At 49.5% G+C, this 22,283-nt stretch overlaps 1 protein-coding gene across 1 annotated transcript in view; it reads left to right on the forward strand.

Moving 5' to 3' along the window:
• The window catches only part of Srrm3 (serine/arginine repetitive matrix 3), a 29,970-nt gene extending 17,822 nt beyond the window's left edge, over window positions 1-12,148 (forward strand). The window contains exons 11-14 of the mRNA XM_051204975.1: window positions 8,020-8,366; window positions 8,717-8,941; window positions 9,055-9,192; window positions 11,835-12,148. Of these exons, the coding sequence (XP_051060932.1) occupies window positions 8,020-8,366; window positions 8,717-8,941; window positions 9,055-9,192; window positions 11,835-12,063 (939 nt within the window). The 3' untranslated portion in view covers window positions 12,064-12,148. The remainder of the gene's footprint in view (window positions 1-8,019; window positions 8,367-8,716; window positions 8,942-9,054; window positions 9,193-11,834) is intronic.
• The last annotated feature ends 10,135 nt before the right edge of the window (window positions 12,149-22,283 follow it).

A 22,283-nucleotide genomic window follows, 5' to 3' on the forward strand; every position in this document is an offset into this window, starting at 1 on the left:
CTGGGTTTGTTTTGGGTTTTGTTTTGGTTTTTTTCCCCCTCTTCTCTCTCTTCTGTGTTCTAGAACTTTGCTTTTTTGTGTGTTACTGTGGAAGTCTTTCTTCTAATGCAGAGATGATGTTTGAATTTCAAGTCTACATTAATCATGCCCATATCTTTATATACTTTCTTCTCTTGTGATCAGAATTTAAAAGGGAACACAACTCCAAATACAAATGGCAGCCAATCCAACAACACCTGCTAAATAAGAAAGGACAACTAGCCCTCTTGTTAACCCCAGGGAACATACTGGAATTAGCTCAGGTTTTAAATTAACAACATAGAGAGAAGAGACTTGTGTTGTGGACAGACAGGGGAAGCCAGCATCAGGCCCCAGTTCCTTAGAAAGACTGGAGGAGAGGGTCTGAAGGCAGCTGCAGATTTAACTCAGATAAAGCTGTCCAAGCTAGTCAATCTAGGCTAGAGAGAAGAATGGTTCTCATTTGGGGACAAGCCATTGGTATCGTTGCTCCAGACAATTCTCAATATGAGAAACAGAACCATGCCTGGTGATGTTCACATTGAATCCTAGCACTTGGAAGGCTGATGAAGGAGGATAACAAGGTCAAAGCCAGCCAAGGTCGTGCTTGGTAACTTAGAAAATCAAAAGGACAGAGAGAGAGAGAGAGAAAGAGAGAGCATTTGGGATGTAGCCCAGTAACTGAGTGCTACCCTATCCATGTAGTTCATTCACCATAGGGAAAAAAAGGATGAGAGTGATGGATGGGACTTAGCTGGTAGTGTTTGCCTTGGATTGGATCCCTGTCCCTAGCATCACATGAAATCTGGGGATAGTAGTGCACAGTTGTAATCCCTGCACTTGAAAGGTAGATGCAGGGGAATCTGGTATTCAAAGCCAACCTCAATTACATAGTGAGTTCAAGGCTATCCTATGCTACATGACTGTCTGTCTCAGAAAGCATTTAATAAGGTTATAGGGAGCTGGGTGGCACACGGCCTCCCCAGCACTCGGGAGGCAGAGGCAGGCGGATCTCTGTGAGTTCGAGTCCAGCCTGATCTACAGAGAGAGTTCTAGGACAGCCTCCAAAGCAATACAGAGAAACCCTGTCTCGAAAAACCTAAACAAATAAAATTATAGGGAAGCCATAGGGCTCATCTGAGAGGCAAGATCCAAATTAAACTTATGGTTGTTTTTCCTTTTAAATATGCAACCCCTCCCGCCCTCTTCATCCTCTCTCACTGGCCTCATTTAACCAGCCTTTCTCTCTTCTTTTTGTCTGGCTTGTCTATCCCCCACTCCATCTTTCTGTGCCTGTGTAATTTCTCTTTCCATCTCTCTCCTCCTGATTTGGGTCTCTCTCCCAAGCAACCTGTCCCTTCTCTATCCACCCTGTGGTTTCTGCTTTCATTAGCTGCTACATGCATGCCCTCTGGGGAGTTTGTTATGTCGAGAATTAAGGAAAGCTTGGCTACTGGAGCCCGTAGTTAAAGATTCTAAAATAAATAAATAATGAATCTAACAGAGATAGCTGACAAGTGGCCCCTTCCATCCCAGAGGTGACACCCAGAAGCCACATGGCAGGCTGTTTCCCCCTCTGCTGGCTCAGAGCAGGGTTCCATTTGGAATCACCATTGCCCTGCATTCCATATGCAGAGATTTCTTCTTTTCTTTATTGTTGCATCCTTGTCCCTGACCACTGAGAAGGTAGGTATCCCAGCTCAGCCTGTGTACTGCTCTCATCTCAGAAAAGCCCGGCCGTTCTGCTTAGTTTAAATCAATCTCTCTCTCTCTTTCCCAACTTTGCTCTGGGTTGATTTTGTTTTTTAATTTTCTCTTTCCTCTCTTTCTTTAACTAATCTTTCATTTGCACTTTCTCCCAATGAGCCACCACCTGGCTGTCCCCTGGTCTATGGTTTGGCTTCCATCACTCTCCCTCCCTAACCCCTGGTGACTCTGCAGGCTCATCTTCCTCTCCTTCCCATCTGCCCTGCCTCTGCTTCTTCCTCTCCACCTCCTGATCCTGGTCCCCAAGCCCTTCTTCACTCTCACTCATTCTCATTTTGTTGGCTGAATGCATTTGTGTGTGGTTTAACATTTAATCTTCCTGTCTCTTCCTGTACTGTGTGCTTGGGGCCGATTTGATTGCTACTGTCTGGAGTGGTTGCTAAATCCCCACCTTTCATCCTTTCCAGCTTGTAGCTAGGGACTTTGGTCACACATATTCAAGTCCTCCAGGGCTCATCTAGACAGTAAACAGTGGAAGAGTGGGTTCTGAGAACCTCTTGACCTCCAGATCCAGAAGGAAGTTCTGGCTGAGGGTCAAGTTCAAAGTTAAGTCCCATTGCACCCCATGGGGCTCACTTAGACCAAGTCCTTTTATGACTGCACAGTGGAGCTCAGAGGTGCAAGCTTCAGGGGTCTGGGACATCAATAAGCATCAGTACCACTGAGAGTCATAGCTCTGAGGCTTAGGTGTGATAACGGAATAAGTTCGGAGAGTCTGGATCCAAGTCCCGGGAGTCTTTTCCTCTTCTGAACTACTGGATTGGAGTAGTTTAATGGTGTCCCTTGGTGCAGAATGATCCAGAAGTGACAATTACTAGTGGCCAAAGTGACTCTGGATAGAATGAACACCCTATCACATGAGACTTGTGATTGCCACTCCTGTGCTTAGCTAGCTGCTTGGAAAGTGGCCGTCAGAAATGGGTCTTTAGGGACACCACCACCACATCCTTCTCCCACCAGTTTCCAGTGCTACCTGAAGGCAGTCACAGAAGTGTGGCACCCAATAACCCAATAGCCATCTTAAGGTCTCGGTAACCCTCCATCTTCAACTTCAAGGAAAGGGCTAGATACTTCTCTCCTGTTTATCCCAGGGAAGGGTCGGGACAGTCCACTTCTCAGAATACTCTAGCTATCTGGACGGTGCTTACTGGAGGGGAGATGACAAAGTTGTTCTTCACATGGGCATAGGTACTGCTAGTCTGAAAGGGGAAAGTGTCCCAGCCTGATGAGGAGAAACACAAAGCGGCCGAGGCAAGCAGGCATCAGTCCTGGGATACACAGGGGACACAATGGCAAGGTGTCCTGTTGCCTTTGTTTATCCCACTGTCCCCTGTCTCCATCCTTCAATTGTTTGCTCCCCTTGACCCTCAGATTTGTCTTTTATACAAGCAAAGAAATTAACAACCGTATAACGTGCTTGCTTTGCAAGCATGAGGCCATGAGTTCAAGCCCCAGAACCCACATTAGAAAGCCAGAGATGGTGGCCTGTGCTTGTGCTTCTAATCCCAGATTGGAAGGCAGGGCCAGAATAATCCCTGGGGCTTTCTGATCAGCCAGCCTCACTTAACTGACTTGCCCTGGATCCTCGGAATAGATCAGTGGATAAAGACGCTTACCACCAAGACTAGTGGCCCAAGTTCAGTTCCTGAACTCACACATAGAAAAAGAAAACCAGCCTCTTCAAGTGTCCTCTGCATACACACACACACACACACACACAAGAAAGGAAGTAAGGGAGGCAGGAAGAAAGGAAGGAAAGGAAGGAAGGAAAGAAAGGAAAAGAAATTCCATATCCCCTGGCTTTCGCTCCACCCCTAGAAAGAATGAGGCCCAGCCATGCCAAGGATGAGGCACAGCTTCTGGCAAGATCGTGGTGACCTTTTCTTGGCAGCGTCTGGAGGGATGAATGGGCTGGCCTCCCCCAAGGACTCCCCGACAGCACCATCTTCTCAACTCTGCAATTCCAGGCTGCGGGGGACCAGACCCCTTCCACCTGACCCCAGGCCTTCTTCCCCCCATTCTGATCCTTTTTGTCTATTGGGGAGTCTTAGAGTCCAATCCCTTTATAGGCCAACCCCACAAAGATTCTGATCATCCTCATTTTAACAGTGGGGAAGCAGAGCCCACCTCATATGAGACTTAGCCTAAATTCTCATAACCAACTTGAATCCCCTCAAGGAGTTCTTCTTGGGCTGGGATGAGGTCAGTAGGCTCTAAGGGAATCAGAGGAAAGTTATGGGGAACTGACACCTCAAGACATTTCCAGATAGGAACCCACAGTCTTGGCATGGACTTCAGTGGCTGAGGGCAGAAACATACTGGGAGTATTCAGCTATCTAGTCCAGACCCTTGCCGTTCCTAATACTCCACCCCACTTCCAGTATGAGACACTAGGAAGTTCTGCATGGGACTGGGGATGTAATTCAGTTACCAGTGTTTGCCTAGCATGCATGAATCACTGGGTTATAAGCCAAACAACACATAAACCAGGCATGATGGTTCATGCCTGTAATTCTGGCACACATAGAGGTGGAGACAGGAAGAACAGAAGTTCAATGTCAGGCGGCATGTGTCCACTGATCCAATAGTGGCATGACTGTTGTGTGGGAGGAGCAACTACCTTCTGCCACCTTCTGCTGAATTGAGCCCATCTTCACCAAAAAAAAATTTAATTAAAAATTTTTTTTTAAAGTTCAAGGTCAACTTTTGACCAAGCTACATGGTATCCTGTTAAAAGAATAGTGACAAATAGGAGCTGGGACTGTAGCTCAGTGATAAAGCAATGTCCTTGGTATGTATGAGGTATGTCCCTAGATTCAATCTCCAGTACTGACGGGCGGGGGTGGGGGGTTTTATGAGTCTTTGGAAAGGAATATCATGGACCTGATCTTCCTCCTTGATCCTGTTCCTTGCCTTGAGTCAGCTCTCTAGCTCAGATACAGGATGTGGCCCTTCACCACGGGCCTTGTGACCTCTCCTGGCTAGAGTAGCCTTAGAGGAGGGGTCTGTGGTGACCCTGAGCTGTGAGTTACCATGCATTTGTTCCTAAGGCTGAATGAACTCAGTTCAGACCCCTCCTGGCACCTGATATCTTAACAAGCTGACCACCCTGGGCATAGGGTACATTAAAAGATCCTAGAGATCTCTTTCTCGTTTGCCTCCTGCATGGAAATTCGATGAGAGAACCCTGGTAGAGACTGGGGGCTGTGAAAGCTTGTCTGCTCAGGGGTGGGGAGGAGAGCTAAAGTTCTCCTAGGGTCCTCTGATGAGAATGAAACCATCTTTACAACAACCAGGCTCAAACTGGGCATGTAATCCAGCACTTGATGTGCAGAGGCAGGGATTTTCAGACATTCAAGGTTATCTTTGGTTATGCAGAGAATTTGAGGCCAGCCTGGGCAACATGAGACCCTGTCTGAATTTTTTTAAAGATGAGACTGGGAATATAGCTCAGACAGTAGAGTGCTTGCCTAGCATGCATGCATGACGCTCTGGATTGGATCACTATAGGGACTGCATAAACTCTACATAAGAACACCTATAACCCCAGCACTCAGATAGTCAAGGCAGGAGAATCAGAAGCTCAACTATAGTAAGAGTTCAGGGTTTCAGGCCAGCCTTAGCTACATGAGACCTTGTCTAAAATAAAAATAATAAGCCTTCAGATCTTTTAGTCTAGGCTGCTCAGGAAGTGAGACTGCTCTATGGGGCAAGCAACTACCAGATCAGTAATAACTTTGAGCGCCTATGCCTGCCTCTGCTTTTGGAAAAAGACCAGCTCTCCCAGGAGGTCTTCTTGGCCTCAGTGACTCCCACGGTATACTCACCAGACATGGCTAGTATTCATTGGTTGCTTCAGTCGCCAATCACAAAGCTCTGCATTTTCAGCAATGAGGCCCACTTCCTGGCTCTAGAGCTTTGTTGGACTCTATGGAGCACTTCAGAGAGAGGTCTGGGCCCCTGCTCCCCTCTGCCAGAAACATCCAGAGCCAGGCAAAGGCAATCATGTTTTGTTATCTGTGACAGTAAGATACCCTGAAGGAGTCAAAGGGACAGCTGAATGAACTTGGTTCCCAGATCTCTCCTGGCACCTGGAACTCCCTGATTGGCTCTGGCCCTTAGTGAGGCCAATTCCTCCTTCTTCAGTCATGAGTGTTAAGGACTTAGTGTCATGTTTTATGCTAAAAATTAAGATTGTATCCAAGGTGGTATATGCCTGTAATCCCAGCATTCAGGAGACTGAGGCAAGAGGATCGCAGGTTCAAGGCTATCTTGTAAAACTTTGTCTAAAAATAAAACAAGCTGGGCATGGTGGTGTGCGTTAGTAATCCCAGCACTGAAGAGGAGGCAGCTGTAGAATCGAGTCTGAGGTCCGAGTCTGAGGTCATCTTTGGCTGCATATTGAATTCTAGATGCCAAGCCAGCCTGTGCTACATGAGATACTGTCAAGAAAGAGAATAAAAGGATATATATATATATATATATATATATATATATATATATGGTTGTGTGTGGCTGACATGGTTATGAATGCCTTTAATCGTGGTACTGAGAGGCAAAAGCAAGTGGCTCTCAAGGCTAGCCAAAGCTACTTAGTAAGATTCTGTCTCAAACTAGCAAACCTGAAGTTGCTGGCAGCAAATCTGGCTGGGTAAAGATTGTGGAAGTATCAGGATCTGCAAACAGAATAGTACCATCTGCTCTTGCAAGGTTGGGGCCCAAGGTCAGAAGGGGCTGTCTGTGCAGGGGTGGGTGGGGAGGCTGGGGAGGGCACAATTAGAGAATCCTGGACTAGTTATACCAAAATAGACACTGGGAAGCAAAAGGCCAAACCCTGTTGTGTCTACCAGGAAACTGTGGCCTAGCCTGGGAGAGTTAATTTGCCGGGACCCCATGGTGCTCAGTTAGTAACAGGCTCTCAGATTGCTAGTTCCTAGCCAGGGACCTTTGGATGGTGTCAGGTTACCTTTCTGGTCCTAATTCACTCTTGGAAAAAAAAAGTTAACAGCCCTGTCCAGACATCAGCCAAGGGCACTGGCTGAGGCCCAAGGAGCTGGACACCCTGGTCCTCTAGAGGTGAATCGGCCTCCTCTTGGGCCTAGAGTTGGGGTGGTTGCGTTTTTCTCTCTCTCTCTCTATCTCTCTTGCATTTTTGTGACTCTAATGATGAACTTATGCTACCACACTTTTCCCTTCTCTTACACAACTCACCTACTAAAGGAGGAAGTGCCACTTTATTGGTAAGTGGACGTTAACCAAGAGGGACTTAAAAAAAAAAAAATCAGAACGTTAAAAAAAAAAAAAAGAAATGAAATGAAAAAAAAAAAAAGAAAGAAAAAGAAAAGAGAGAAACAGAAAGACAGTTGGTCAGCTACTGAACACCCCTGAGCTCTCGGCAGGGTCGCAAAACAAAGTCAAATATTAACAGAAAGAAAAAAAAAAAATGTCAGGTTCCCCAGCAGATCATTTTGGTTTGGGTATATAATGACATTTGTGGTTTTTTTTGTTTCCGTTATTATTATATTATTATTATTTTGATTTTCTTTTTTTTAATTTCTGTTTTGACTCCTTTTCTTCGGTTAAATTTTGAGTTGAGTTATCTTGCCCCCTCCCCCATCTGTGTGCCGTGTGACACCCGCCCCCTCCATGCCCTTTACCTGGTGGGGGGAGCCTGGCCCTGGTGGGCTGGCCCTGACTTGACTACCAGTGCCGTCCCTCTCTCTTCTCTCTCCTGGGAGGGAATCGTCTGTCCCCCATGAGGGGACAAAGTCAGCCCCTCTGGTGTCCCATCCTGGAGCTCCCCCCCGCAGCCCCCTCCCCCACCGCTCCGTCCCTCTTGTGTTATGCATGCCGAGAACCTTGCATGGTCTGCTATGTTGAGGCCAGAAGGTGAACGCTCAGGAGAGGTAGAGGCAGGGCAGGCGCGGGAACCGTGTGTGCGATGCTCCGGGGCTGCAGCCCGCGGCCTAGGCCCGGTGAAAGCCCTCTCTCCTTTTCTCCCCCCACCCCACTGCCCTCTCACATTCCCCCCCACCCCTCCTCTTTTTCTGTCGACCTTTCCGTCTGGCTTGCCTCCCCACCCACCCCTTCTGCTACTCCATTTCCCCACCCCATCTCCCGCGTCCGTCCTCTGCATCCACAACCCTCTCTGCTCCGGTCCTCTCTGCATCCCTCCCTGCCTCTCTCGCCCCCTCTCCGCCCCTCTGTGCCCTTCTCTGCCTCTCTCCCCGTCAGAAGCCTAGCTCGCCCCGGGCCTGCGACAAGGTGGCCGCCGCGCCCACGCCGCCCGCGCGTGGGAAAGACAGTCAGAGCCCGCGCTCCGCGCCGTCGTCGCAGGGCCGCGGGGGCCGCGCGGCGGGAGGGGCGGCCAGGCGCCGTCGCCGGCGGAGGAGGAGGCGGCGATCTCGATCCTCGGCCAACGCGCCCCGCCGCAGGGGGCGCCGGCGTGCAAAGCCCGCGCCGCCCCGGGGCTCGTCCCGCTCGCTCAGCGGGGCTCGCTCCAGCAGCGAGTCTGGCGGTGGCGCCCCGGGTCCAGGCCCGGAGCCGGGCTCCGAGCGAGGTCACAGCGGACACGGGAAACGGTGAGTCCCCCTCCTGCCTGCACCCCACAGGAGCACCCTCTCTCACTGGTGACCCCCAAACGGAACCCCTCGCTGGTCACCCTATATGCAGCCCTCGTGGTCACCCCACCCCTCACTGGTCACTGCATACGGGATTCCCTTCTCAACATCCCACAGCAACCCTCCCACTGGACATCCCATATGCAGCCCCCAACCCATCACCTCCAATGGGGACCCTCTGTTAGTCACCCCACATGGAATACCCTTTTACGCTTTTCCTCCTTGCTGGGCTCACGGATCTCTACTGCCACCCACACACACACCTGCTGCGCAGCCAGTCACTGAGCCCTGCCCCATGCTCCCTCCTCTAGGGCAAAGGATCGACCCCCGCGCGCAAGGCCCACAAGCACCTCACCATCCCCAGGCGCGCACGGCCGGCGGGGTGGCCCGGAGGGGAACAGCTCATCACGCAGCCCTGGCCCCCATCCGGGGTCCTGGAGCTCCAGCCGCTCGCCATCCAAATCACGATCACGCTCCCCAGACAAAAGGACCCGCAGCCCCAGCCGCTCCCTGTCGCCCAAGAAACCTCTAGGCCGGTAAGAGTCCCGAAGGGATTGGGGGATTGGGGCGGTGGGAAGGGGCGGATGACAGAGGACCCGGGCTTGGGGCCCAGGTGGCGGGGATCTCTCACCGCGAGCGGGTCCCACAGGGACAAAGACAGCGAAGGCCGTGCAAGGCATGCGGAGGCTGAGGCTGCCCGCACCCGTCGTCGATCCCGCAGCTACTCACCCATCCGAAAGCGGCGCCGCGATTCGCCCAGTTTCATGGAGCCAAGGCGCATCACCAGGTACAAAGGGGCCTGGGGGGGGGGTGTGTGTGTGTGTGAAGTGGGAATAGGACTGCTGTTGGTGACCAGGAATGTCAGGGAGTCAAGATTCACAGGCCTGGATGGATGAGTCTGATCCAAAGGAAAAAGGAGGGTTTGCCAAATGGAGAGAAACTAAAAGAAAGATGGGTTGAGGGAAGAAAAACTTGTGGATTTGGGGGTCATGGAAGAGCTAGGGAGGGATGAGGGTGCCAAGGCATCCAGATACCTTGGGGAGGAAAGATGCCATGGACCTAAGCCTGTCAGTACTTGGGTCAGGTGCGCCCCCCCCCATACACACACAGCGTGGAGTTCAGGTCTGGGAGATTCCATTCATCATCTGGAGCCCCTCTCCCCCTGTATCTATCACATCTTCAGTGATATGTACTTTCTCCTTCATCTCAAGGAACTTCCTGCTGCGTGGCCTGTGGCCAGCCTGGGGGCCGTGTGGACCGGGCTCCACAGGCAGCCCAAGTGATGCCCATGTGAGCTAGTCTGGTAGTGGTCAGCTGTCCGTCGTCTGCGTCTCCTTTTCTCACTAACCTCCCAGCACCCTGGGGAATTGGTGGAGGGGGCAGGAGCATCCTAGTATCTGGGGCAGCTGTCTGAGGCATCCCGTGCAGAATGAGTAGTGTGGCCGATTTGATCGAAGACTAGAGGGGTCTGACTCTGCAGATGAAATCACTCTAAAGCTGGGACTAATGGCTCAGGCCTCTCATCCCAGCTGCTAGGGAGGCTGAAGCAGAGGGGATGGACAATTCAAGGGCAGCCTGAGGAGCCTAGGAAGACCTTGCCTCAACACAAAAAGATTGATACACTGTTTGCCTAGAATCCCCTATTGGAGGAATGGGGCCATGGCTCAGTAATAGAGCACCTGCCTAGAATCCCCTAGTGAGGGGCTAGGTAGGGATATGCCTCAGAGGTAGAGTACCTGCCTAGTATGTATGAGGCCCCGGATTTAAAAATCACCACCCTGCAGACCAGTATTATCCCAGTATGACTAGATTGCCAGGGGCAGAGCCCTGAGCCCAGCATTACCCTGACTTGCTGAGGCACCTAGGGGAGACTGATGTACCTCTGTAGCCAGATGTGTATAATTAGCTAAAAATATGTAAGAATCTTTTTAACTCCACCTCTTGAATATCAAATTAGTTCTCTTTAGTCCTTGATAGTCTGGGTCTCCAAGAAGGCAGTGTGGGCGCCTCCTTTACTCACAGCTAAAGGCCACACTGCTGCAATAGAGATAGACCCCAGACAGGTGACACATTCCAGCTATACACTGAGGGTCCTAAGACAGCGAGGATCTCACATCTCCCTCCCACCCGACCCCCACCTCAGCCCCTCTGCCCCAGGCTGCCTCCTCCTCCCACTAATGCACACCTCTTTTTCTCCCTCAGAATTAACCCTTGTGGTGGGGCATCATAACCCCCTTAACCACTTTCTTTTCTCGGGGGTCATAGCTTCCTGCCTTCAAACTAACTCCAGGGCCAGCAGAGGGTGGGGGTGGTAGCTGAGGTAAGGGCTGGGGTGGAGGGGGGTAAAGGGGGACAGGCTGAAACAATGACAGCAATGGCCAAGGGTCTCCTCCTTGTTCTCTTTGAGTGACCTTAAAAATCTGACTCTTCAGCCAGGCCAAGGTGGTGCATTCCTTTAATCCCAGCACTTGGAAGGCAAAGACTGATGGAGCTCTGTGAGTTTGAGGCCAGCCTGGTCTACGGAGTGATTACAGGACAACCAGGGCTACACAGAGAAACCTTGTCTCAGAGGAGAGAAAAACAATTAAATATTTTTGGAATAGAGATGAGGATGAGAGAGACAGAAAAACAGAGCTTAGCCATAATACTTGCAAGCAAAGAAGACTCCACTGCACTCTTTTTTATGGATGCGGCTCTGGGTGGATCAGCTCCAAGGGATCCAACAACCTGAGGTCTTTATGGCCCCTGCACATGTGCACATACACCCACATAATTAAAAATACATACACATACAGACACATGATTAAAAATAATTCTTTAAAAGAAAAAGTTTCGCCAGGTAGTGTGCATGCCTTTAATCCCAGCACTCGGGAGGCAGAGGCAGGTGGATCTCTGTGAGTTTGAGGCCAGTGTGGTCTACAAAACTCTACAAAGAAACCCTGCCTAAAAAGAAAGAAAGAAAAAGTGAAAGAGAAAAAGTTTCACTCATGAAGTTCAGGGTATACCTCAGTGGTACTAGTATTTGTAAGTTCCTGGTTTTTTTCTACTCCCAGCATTGACAAACAGGAGAAAAAGGAGCACACACACACACACACACACACACACACACACACACACACACACACAAAATAAACTTTCATTTACTAAGAAAAATATTTGTTAGCACATACTCAGATCAATAAAGAACTTGGGCTTTTTTTTGCCCTGTGGACACACAAGAAAAAAATAACAATAATAAAACAACTAATATGAATTTGGCAAAGGACACAGAAGTTTGGAAGTGGAGTTGTCCCCGAGGTCAGTCTCAGGGAGCCCTTAGGCAGGAAGCCCTTGCCACTGCTGTGATGGGAACGGAGGCTGAGTGAGGGCCATGGATGAGCAGAGGTTGGGGCTCTGGGTGGGCTTGCATCCACTTTTTCTCTCTTGCAGTGCCCGAAAGCGTCCCATCCCCTACTACCGACCCAGCCCCTCCTCTTCCTCCAGCTGCTTGAGCAGTGACTACTCAAGCCGGAGCCACAGCCGGAGCCCAAGCCCGGGCCACAGCCACGGAAGCTACAGCAGCCGCAGTCATGGGACTCGCAGCCGCTCATGCAGCGCCTCCAGGAGCCGCAGTCCCAGCTACCACAGCAGGAGCAGCTCTGAGAGTGGGGGCTTCTAAGTTCAGATGGACCCATCTGGGGTTAGAAGGCCCTGGCACAAGGAGAGGCTGGGGCTCTGAGACCCGAGAAGAGGGGTCTGTACCCCCATACTGCTACAGAGGTCCCGGGGTTAGGGGGCAGCACGTGGGCAGGTGGGACTAGGGAAGAGCTTCTTCTATGGTGGGTGTCCCACCCACAAAGAGGAATCATACCGTCTTGTCCCTAAAGTGTGCCCATCCCCACGGCCTGCCCACCCACCATGTCCAGGGAACAAAGAGCCTTTTCGAACACAAGGATTAGATCACCATGCCCCTCTTCTGCTTGAGGCCAGCTTACCAACCTGGGGCCCATTGCCTGGGCATGGCACAAGAGTCCACTGCTGGCTGTCACCTCACCTCAGCTCAGTGGACCCCTGCACAGCTTGGAAGGTGCCAAGCCTGGGACCTTCCCCTCCTCTTTATCTCCCACGGAGTGGATCTGCAGACAGCAAAGTGAGCCAGATCTAAGAGGGAAGGGGGGCCCACCTAACTCTTGGTGTATTGCCAGGCAGGATGAGGGGTTCACATTTGGCCCCATCTCTCCCCCTTGACCTCACATCAAGCCGTAGGCCAAGGCCACACCATCCAGGCCTTCATCAGCACAAGAGGTGGCATATACCACATCTGTATCTAACCCTGAAGTCAAAGATGGGGATTCAGGGGCTGGGGATGTAGCTCAGTTGGTAGAGTGCTTGCCTAGCATGCATGAAGTCCTGGGTTCCACCCCAAACAAAGCATAAAACCAAGCATGCTGGTGCATGCCTGTAATCCCAGCACTCTGGAGGCAGAGGCAGGAGGACCAGGAGTTCAAGGTCATTTTCAGCTACATAGTGAGTTTGAATCCAGCCTGGGGTACCAGAGACCCTGTCTGGAAAGTGAGAGAGAGAGAGAGAGACTGGGAATTCAGGTCAGAAGATAAAAAAGAACACAGGTGGAAAGCCGAGGGATTTTTTTCCGTGTGGGCCCAAACAATGCAGTCAAATGATGCACAGATCAAGGGCTACTAGGAGAGAGATGCTGACTGCTATCTGGGTCATGGGCCAAAGAATGACCCATGACCTATGAGCCAATAATAGCTCCCGGTCACAAGCATAGGATAGCACGCAGTGCACTTCGGAGCCTGCCCAAGGGGGGCCTTGCTACCAGGCTTTGATGGGTCAGGGTTGGTCAAGGCTTTCAGAACAGCCTGGAGCGCGATGGGGAAGCAGCGGTCCCCCTCCAGCCCTCTTCTGTGGCACCCAGCCCTCCCCCTGCTGGGGCCCTCAGGGATCTTGAAGTCTTCCTTGGCCCAATAGGGCAGATGCTCTGGGCTCTGGTGGGGGGGGGGAGGAGTCTGGGGTCTGATCCGGGTTCCCACCCTCTCTCAGTTTCCCCTTCCCTCTTTCTCCGCAGTGCGGGAAAAAAAAATTGGACTGTAATAAATACACTAGGTGCCCGGATGAAAGGGTGAGAGAGACTGGCTCTATGACTGCAACCATAAGGGGAAGATTAGGGAGGAGGGAAAGCACTGGGGCCCTTTCCAGGGAGGACCCTGTGGGGCTCACATTCCTCCTGAGACCCCACTGAGAAGAAGTAGCATCAAGGAACCCTGTCCCATCGTCACGTCCAGCCCCCTGCCTCTGAGCAAGAGATTGCATAGCCTTCTGAAGCTCAAGTGGCCAGGAAGATGGGACCAAGAGCAATTCCTTCCTGCCTGGGGAGTCTTATGAGCTGTTTGTTAAAGTGTGTGTGTGTGTGTGTGTGTGTGTGATGCTGGTGTGGTATGTAATGTATATGTGGTCTGTTGTGTGTGTGTAATGTGAGTATGGTGTGTATAGTGTGTATGGTATGTAATGTATGTAATCTGTAGTGTGTGTGTAACATGAGTGTGGTGTTTAGAGTGTGTATGTGCAGTATGTGTAATGTGAATGTGGTGTGGGTGTGTGGTATGTAGCATGGGTGATATGTAGCATGGGTGGTGTGTAGTATGTGTGTGGTATGTAGCATATGTGGCATGTGGTATGCATAGTGTGTATGGTGTGTAGTGTGCATGCATACTGTGTGTGTGTAAGACAAAGACCAACATGAAGTGTCTTTCCTATGTTTAAGCTTCTCCACCCCAATCACAGTCAGGGTTTCTCACTGACCCTGGAGTGAGGAACTGGCTGTCAAGCTCCCAGGACCCCTGTTTCTGCTTCACCACCCTACACCCAGCACAAGGGCTAAAGATCCCACAACTCTCCCAACACTAGGGTTACAGATGTCTGCTACCATATCTGGCTTTTATATGGGTGTGGGAGATCCCAACTCAGGTCTTCATACTTAGTCAATGGGTACTTTACCAACAGAGCCAGCTCCCAAGACTGTAATATGACCTGGTGCTGAGTCAAACATTTCCTGGGAATGAGCCCCGCCTTGCAGCAGAACAGGCCCTTGCTCACAGTTGGCAGGCGTGCCATGCGGGATCTCACGGAGAGACACTCTGAAGTGTTTCAAAGCCCCCTTATCAAGAACATCGGTCCATCTGGGTGTGGTGATGCAGGACTATAAGCTCAATGCTCAGAAGGCAGAGACAGGAGGAACGAGAACTAGAGGCCAATTTGGAGTTTACATAGCAAAGCTATCTTCTAAAAAGAATTACACAACATTGCCAGGTGGTGGTGGCTAGGCCTTTAATCCCAGCACTTGGGAGGCAGAGGTAGGTAGATCTTCATGAGTTCAAGGCCAGACTAGTCTGCGTACTGAATTCCAGAACAAACAGGGCTACACAGAGAGACTCTGTCTCAAAAACAAAACAAAAAGAATCATACACTCCGTCTTGGCTGAGGGTGTAGCTGATATGGTTCTGCTGACTCCTTTTCTCTGGGTTAGCCACATGATAGGCACTGTCCTTTGTGTCTAGTCCCTAGAGCCTGTCTGCACATGAACTTTTATCTAGTTGCTTCTCCTCAAAACTGGAAGGATCACCTGATGTAGCCAGAAGCTCTGCTCCTGATCCAAGTTGTCTGAAGAAGCCCTGGTGATATCATTTTAGCCCTTTAGATAAATTAAAAAACAAATGAGCTAAGCATGTGGCTCAATGGTAGAGCACCTGCCTAGAATCCCCCAGTAAGGGGCTGGGGGCATGGCTCAGTGATAGACCTCTTGCCTAACATTTAGAAATCTCTGGATTATGGTCCCAGCAGTATGCACACATACACACACACGCGCACACACACACACACGCGCACACACACACACACAGGGCTTCTCCCTTACTATTTCTTTTCTCTCTCTTTTTCTTTTGTTTATTGCATTCCCTGTGTGTGTGTGTGTGTCTGGGTGTATGTGCATCACATGCCTTGTGATCTCTAAGATCAGATCACTGGAACTGGAGTTATGGACAGTTATGAGCCACCATGTGGATGCTGGAAATTAAAGCCCAGTCCTCTGCAAAAAGCAACAAATGCTCTTAAACACTGAGCCATCTGTCCAGCCCTTATTTTCTATTTTTAAATTTTATTTGTATGTGTGTGATGGAATACATGCCACAATGTACATGTGGACGCCAGAGAACAAACTTTGTGCAGTCAGTTCCCTCCTTCCACCCATACATGGGTACCCGGAACCACACTCAAGCTATCAGGCTTCTTTTGGTGAGTGCCTTTTCCTGCGGAGTCATCCCATCCGCCCCTACCACTATTTCTTTGAAAGCACAGAGACCTCCATCCCTTTGGATTCTCAGACCAAACAACCAAAGGAAACAGGAAATGCCTCCCACCATAGTTACAGTGTTATTTCCAAAATGCACCCCCAGCTATTCATTGAAATCCTAGTTCCCTAAACATTCCTCTGAAATAAAATAGGGCTTTAAAAAAAAAATGTGTGCGTGCACGTGCGTGCGTGCATGCGTGCGTGCGTGCGTGTGTGTGTGTGTGTGTGTGTGTGTGTGTGTACATGCACGCAGTGCCCATGGGGCCCAGAAAAGGCGATGGATCTCCTGAGGTGGAATTACAAGGAATTGTGAGCCTCTGACACTTGTGCTGAGAACAGAACTCAAGTCTGCTGCAAGAGCAGCAGAGCCGTCTTCCAGCCCTCCAACAGTTCTGGAGTCCTCCTTGTTTGCTCAGCTCAGTCCCCGCCTCTATGACCAAGAAGTTCATAGGCCTTTCAGTAACTCAACCTTATCTCCCCAACTACCTCAATCCGTCACTGTCAAAGATGCCTCCTGGGCGGTCTCCATCTTCATAGCTCTGAGTGAGCTCATTGTACAATACCGCCCCCATCCGCTTAGCCACCTCCTACTCTATGGAGCTGTCCAGATGCCCAGATGTAGTTGCTACCTCCTCCTGTTCCAATACATTGCTCTGGGCACCTGCTCGGGTCTCCAGACTCTTGTCCCAGATGTTCGTTCATGGACATATCTATCTCTCCTCAAAGTCCTGAGACTCTATGGGAGACTCAACGTCTTCTCTCTGCATCCCGACCCCCACACCTTTATGGGCACCTTTGAAGTGTTTGAGTAAACAAATGAAAGTCAAAGGAACAATTCCAGAAGCCGGAAACCAAAGATAAGTGTGTTGGCAGCATGAGGGCACCAGAGGGCGACAGAGAGTAAAGGAAAGGTGATTTAGGAGACAACATTCCTACCGGAGGCGCTCAGCCAGCTTAGTCCAGGAAACCGGACTGAGGCTCAGCTTGCCCTCTTCACTGTTCCTCCTAGTACAGAGAGAGAATAAGACCAGGATCGGGGCACGGAAACAGGAAACATCGAACCCCGCCTCCGTTGCCAGGAGACTGGGAGGGACTGACCTTCACTAGGATGTCGGGCATTTGGCACCGCAAACTCTGGAGCCTGGAACAAGCCCTTACCGTTTGAGGGTGTAGCCACTCGCTCTTGTCTTGGTCAATAACTATCTAATGGGGCTCATATGAAGTTTCTATTCCAACACACAACAGCAGGAGGCCACAAACACGCGTGTGTGTGTGTGTGTGTGTGTGTGTGTGTGTGTGTGTGTGTGTCCATTGGGGGAGAGGTTGTAAATGCATATGTATGTGGAAAAGCACATATGTGTGCCTGTGGAGACCATAGAACAATCTTGCGTATCATTCCTCAAGTGTCATCCCCTTGGGGGGAGGGTTTCTTTTGTTTGTTTTGTTTTTTTGAGAGATTGTCTCTCATTGGCCCAGAGTGCAGCCTGGCTGACCTACATGGCCCAGGAACTTTTCTGTTTCCACCTTCCTATTACCAGAATTACAAGTTTACATCATCATGCCTGGCTTATCATCACATGACTGCTAGGAATCGAACTCTGGTCTTCATATTTGCAAAACTAGTACTTTACCATCAGGGTCCCCAGAGTTCCTGTGTCCTAATCAGTTTAATCATTTTCCTACAATCAAAGCCTCCAGGGTAATTCAGTGCATAAATCAGGTTGAGTCTACTGCTATCCCTAATTCTTGTCTCTCTGAAATACTTCCAGAAACATACCCTCTCCCAAGCCTACTTCTGTCATCAAAAAGTATTCATTCAATAAACTTGGCTCCTAATCACCATCTACCCAGCAAGTCACAAGATAGGATGCCCACCCCTTAGGGCCCCTACCTACCCCTGATTACTTTTTCCCCCCAATTACTTTTAAGACTGCTTTGGGGGATACCCCAAAACCATCTTAAGACTGGACTGCATATCATGGGTTTGGAGAGTTCCTACCATACCCTTCATCTCTTGACTTTACAGTCATTTATATTGACTATTTATTTTGTTCTGATAGTTTTTCAGGACAGGGTTTCTCTGTGTATAGCCTGACTGCCCTGGAACTTGCTCTGTAGACCAGGCTGGCTTTGAACTCACAGAGATCTACTTGCCTCTGCCTCCTGAGTGCCAAGATTAAAGGTGTGGCCACCACCACCGAGCCAATTTTTAAAAAATAATTTATTTAATTTTATTTTCTGTACATTGGCATAAGGGTCTCAGATCTTCTGGAACTGGAGCCACAAACAGTTGTGAGCTGTCTTGTGGGTGGGTACTGGGAATTGAACCAGGGTCCTCTGGAAGAGCAGCCAGTGCTCTTAACCACTGAGTCATCTCTGCAGCTCCATTTTTGTTTTATTTTGTCTTGTTTTTGTTTTTCAGTTGGGATCTCACCAAGTAGCACTGGCTGACACAGACCTCACTACGTAGACCAGGCTAGTCTAGAACTCACAGAGATCCGCCTGCCTCAGCCTCCCAAGTGCTGGGATTAAAAGCGTGTGCCACCACACCTGACTGCATTGTTTATTTTTGAGATGGGGGTCTCATATAGCCAAAGCTGTCCACCAACTTGGTATGAATTCCTGACATTCTAATTTGTACCCATATATACCATCAGTTTATGGTTCGAGTGTGAGATTTTTTTTTTTAGATTTATTTTCTAAGATTTGTTTGATTTTATATGTACAAATGCTTTGCCTGCAGGTGTGCCTGGAGCCTGAGGAGGTCAGAAGAAGGCATCAGATTGTCATGCCATCTGTGGATAACATGTTGTTATGTGGGCACACATAGGATCGTAGCAATGGGGGAAGAGGATAGGCTCGATTGCTCAGGCAAATGGGCCAAGGAGCAGGATCAGGACTAAGTGATGGAAAAGGTCTCAGAAGAAACTCGAGGGTGAAAGGGTAGGAGACATAGCTCAGTCGGTGGAGGGCTTGCCTAACATGTGTGAAGCCCTGGGTTCCATTCCCAGACCCACATAAAACTGGATTAGTGGCATATATTCTTTTAACAATGTAAAATGAGGTCTATTCTACATAACAAGGATGTGTTACATACACACACATATGAAATTGAAAGTCAAATTCATGGCAACAATTTCTTGAGGACAATAGGGGCACACTATAACTGTGGCATATATTTGTAATCTCAGGTGGAGGCAGGAGGATTAAAATGTCAAGGTCATAAGGTATGGCAATGCACACCTTTCATCCAAACGCTCAGAAGACAGGGGCAGGCAGAGCTCTGTGAGTTCTAGGCCAGACAGAACTGTGTAGTGAGACCCTGTCTGGTGTGTCTAGTGGAGATGGGAGAATCCAAGTCATCTGCTACAGAACTGAGAGCTAGGCTAGGCTAGCCTGGACTACATGAAACCCTGTTTCAAAAAAAAAAAACAGAGGGACATGGGCTAGAGAGGAGGCTCAAAGACTAAGAGCTCTTGCTCTTGCAGAGGACCAGGGTTCGGGTCCCAGTAGCCCACAAGTGTCTGTGGTTTCAATTTTAGAGGAGCCAATACTCTCTTCCAGCATGGAATGAACACAGTACACTTACATACACCCTGGCAAAACACTCATACACCTAAAGTTTTAAAATAAAATACAACACTTTAAAATGAAAAGAAAAGAAAGACATGAAGAGGGACATGGTAGAATGTCTGAAATCAATCCAGCACTCAGGCAGTGAAGGCAGGAGGACCAGAAATACAAGCTCATCCTTGGCTACATGAGAAGTTAAAGGCTGGGCTGGAATGAAAGAAAGTAACATCAAGCTAATGAAGACAATTTGAGCTAAATCACCTAGAAGGATTCTTAATTTTCTTTCCTTCTTTTTTTTTGGGGGGGGTTGTTTTTTGTTTGTGTGTTTGTTTTTTGCTGTTGTTTTGTTTTGTTTTTCAAGACAGGATTCCTCTGTGTAGCCTTGGCTGTCTGGGAACTCCCTGTGGACCAGGCTGGCCTCAAACTCACAGAGATCCATCTGCCTCCCCAGTGCAGGGACTAAAAGGCATCCGCTGCTGGCACCACCCAGCTTAATTAATTTTCTTAGATTTATTTACTTATGTGTGCACACCGGTGAGTGTGCAGGTATACCACACTTACTGAGGCACATACAAAGCTCAGAGGACTACTTGTGAGAGTTCTGTTCTCTCCTTTCTGTATGTGAGCTCCAGCAATCGAACTCAGCCCTCCCGGGCTTAGCTGCGAGTGCCTTTACCTCTTGAGCCACCTCAGTGGCCCTTTACCTGGAGTCTTGCTGGAAGGCAGACTGAGGTGGTCGACAGTGCCTGCAGGTAGTGGAGGGTGAAGCTCCTGATTGGTTATGAGAGTCCACACAAAACTCACTTGGCATGTCTTTGCTAACCCTGAATTTAAGGGAAGATAAAGCAGGGCCTAGAAAAGATCCAAGTTTGGTCAAGCTGGTGCTTCTTCCGCGCTGTGAATATGCATCCCCCAGTCCTTCAGCCTTCACAGAACAGAGAAGGAGCAGGCAGAATGGGTGGGGGATGGGGCGGGGGAGAGGATAGTGGAGGAGAAACTTGATTCACAACCTGGAGCCTTCCAGAACATCCAGTCCAATGGTCTCATTGTACAGATGAAGCAAATGAGTCACATTTGCTGGCCTCCGGCCAAGGGCAAAAGCATTCAGGCCCCAAGACTCCCGAGCTAGACAGGTTCTCTCTTACACAGCTGAGAACAGTTGGGTTGGAGGATGACTTCCCAGCCCTGTCACCTGGCCCCTTGTTGATCCCTTCTCAGTGATGATGGGGGTAGACAACCTCCAAGCCAGCCTAAAATCAGAGGCCTGGCCCTGGCTGGAGGCAGCATTCTGGAAAGGAACTTCCAGAGAGACACATTGAAATATTTCTGGAAAGATCCCAGATACTCCCCAAGTCCACTGTGCCATACTGATGACTAGGCTTATTTCTGGTCCCCAGTAAAGTTGGTGACTAGTACAATTCCATCAGCTGGCAGGTCTCTGCCTGGCAGCTCCCTGAAGACTCCAGAGAGTTCTCTGAGGCTGAGCCAGAAAAGGAGGGGCTGGCTGGGGTGCAGCTGGCAGAGGCCTGTCAAGGGCGTGGCTAGCATGGCCAAAAATCCAGGCCTCTTTGCAAAGAGGCATTTACTGCTCAGAGCACCCCAGACTTTGGGGTTACACACGAGAGGAGAGGCCATTCCATGGAGGAAACCCCAGGCCCGGCGGAGGAATGAAAAGGATGGGGCTATGGCCTGTTTGCCTCAGAGTTCAGGAAATCTCTAGATGGCAGTGTCATTCTTTCTTCTCTCCACCCCCTGTCACCCCTCCCAGTATATATCCCTGGATGCCCTGGAATTCTCTCTGCAGATGAGGCTAGTCTTAAACTCAGAGGTCTGCCTGCTTCTGTATCCCAGGTGCTAGGATCAAAGGCCTGGACCACCGCACTCCCCCTATACTTCCCTCTTTCTCTCCTACCCTCCCTTTCTTCTCTCTGTGTCTTTTGACTCTTTTCCCCCTTAGATTTATTTATTTTTATTTTCTGTGTATGGGTGTTCTGCCTGCACAGATATCTGTGCACAACATGTGTTGAGGGCTTGAATTTCTTAGAGCTGGAGTTAGGGACTGGGATTTGAACCCAGGTCCTCTAGAAGAGCAGCCAGTACTTATCACTGCTAGGATAACCACTGAACTGTCTCTCCAGCTCCCTGTTTTTGCTTTTTATTTGAAGACTTAGTCTCACTCTGTAACCCACGTAGGCCTTTAACCCTTGACCCATATGTGTGTGTGTGTGTGTGTGTGTGTGTGTGTGCATTTATATACACCCTCACACAGACATACATGCAGGAAGAACACCAATGCACATAAAACAAAAATAAATAAAAATATATATTGAGCCAGGCATGGATGGCACATCCCTTTAATCCCAGTACTTGGAAGGCAGAGGCAGATGGATCTCTGTGAGTTCAAGGCCAGCCTGGTATACAGGGTAAGTTCCAGGACAGCTGGAGCTGTTACAAAGAGAAACCTTGTATTAAAAACCAATAATAATAATAAAAGACTGGAAGTGGTTATGTACACCTTTAATCCCAGCAGCACTTGGGAGGCAGAGACAAAAGGATCTCTGTGAGTTCAAGGCCAGCCTGGTCTATAAAGAGCTCCAGGACAGGGCCAGCTTGGTCTATAAAGAGCTCCAGGAAAGCCAGTGCTACACAAAGAAACCCTGTCTTGAAAAGCAACAACAAAAAGCTATTGAGGTGGCTCATTGGGTATAGGTGTTTGCTGCCACGCCTACTGACCTGTGTTCCATCCCAGGGACCCACATAATGGAAGAAGAGACTCAGACAAGTTGTTCCTTAGCATCCAAACATGGGCCATGGCGTATGTGCTCCCCTTCAAATAAATGGACTTAAAAGATTTTTTTAATAGGCAGATGAAGTAGACTTGGTTTTCTGACCATGAAATGCAGGTTTAAGAGGCCATCAGACCAGTACCAAGTTTCAAGCCCAGCCCAGCCCAGCCT

Source organism: Phodopus roborovskii, unplaced genomic scaffold (genome assembly GCF_943737965.1).
Source record: "Phodopus roborovskii unplaced genomic scaffold, PHOROB, whole genome shotgun sequence".
NCBI lineage: Eukaryota > Metazoa > Chordata > Mammalia > Rodentia > Cricetidae > Phodopus > Phodopus roborovskii.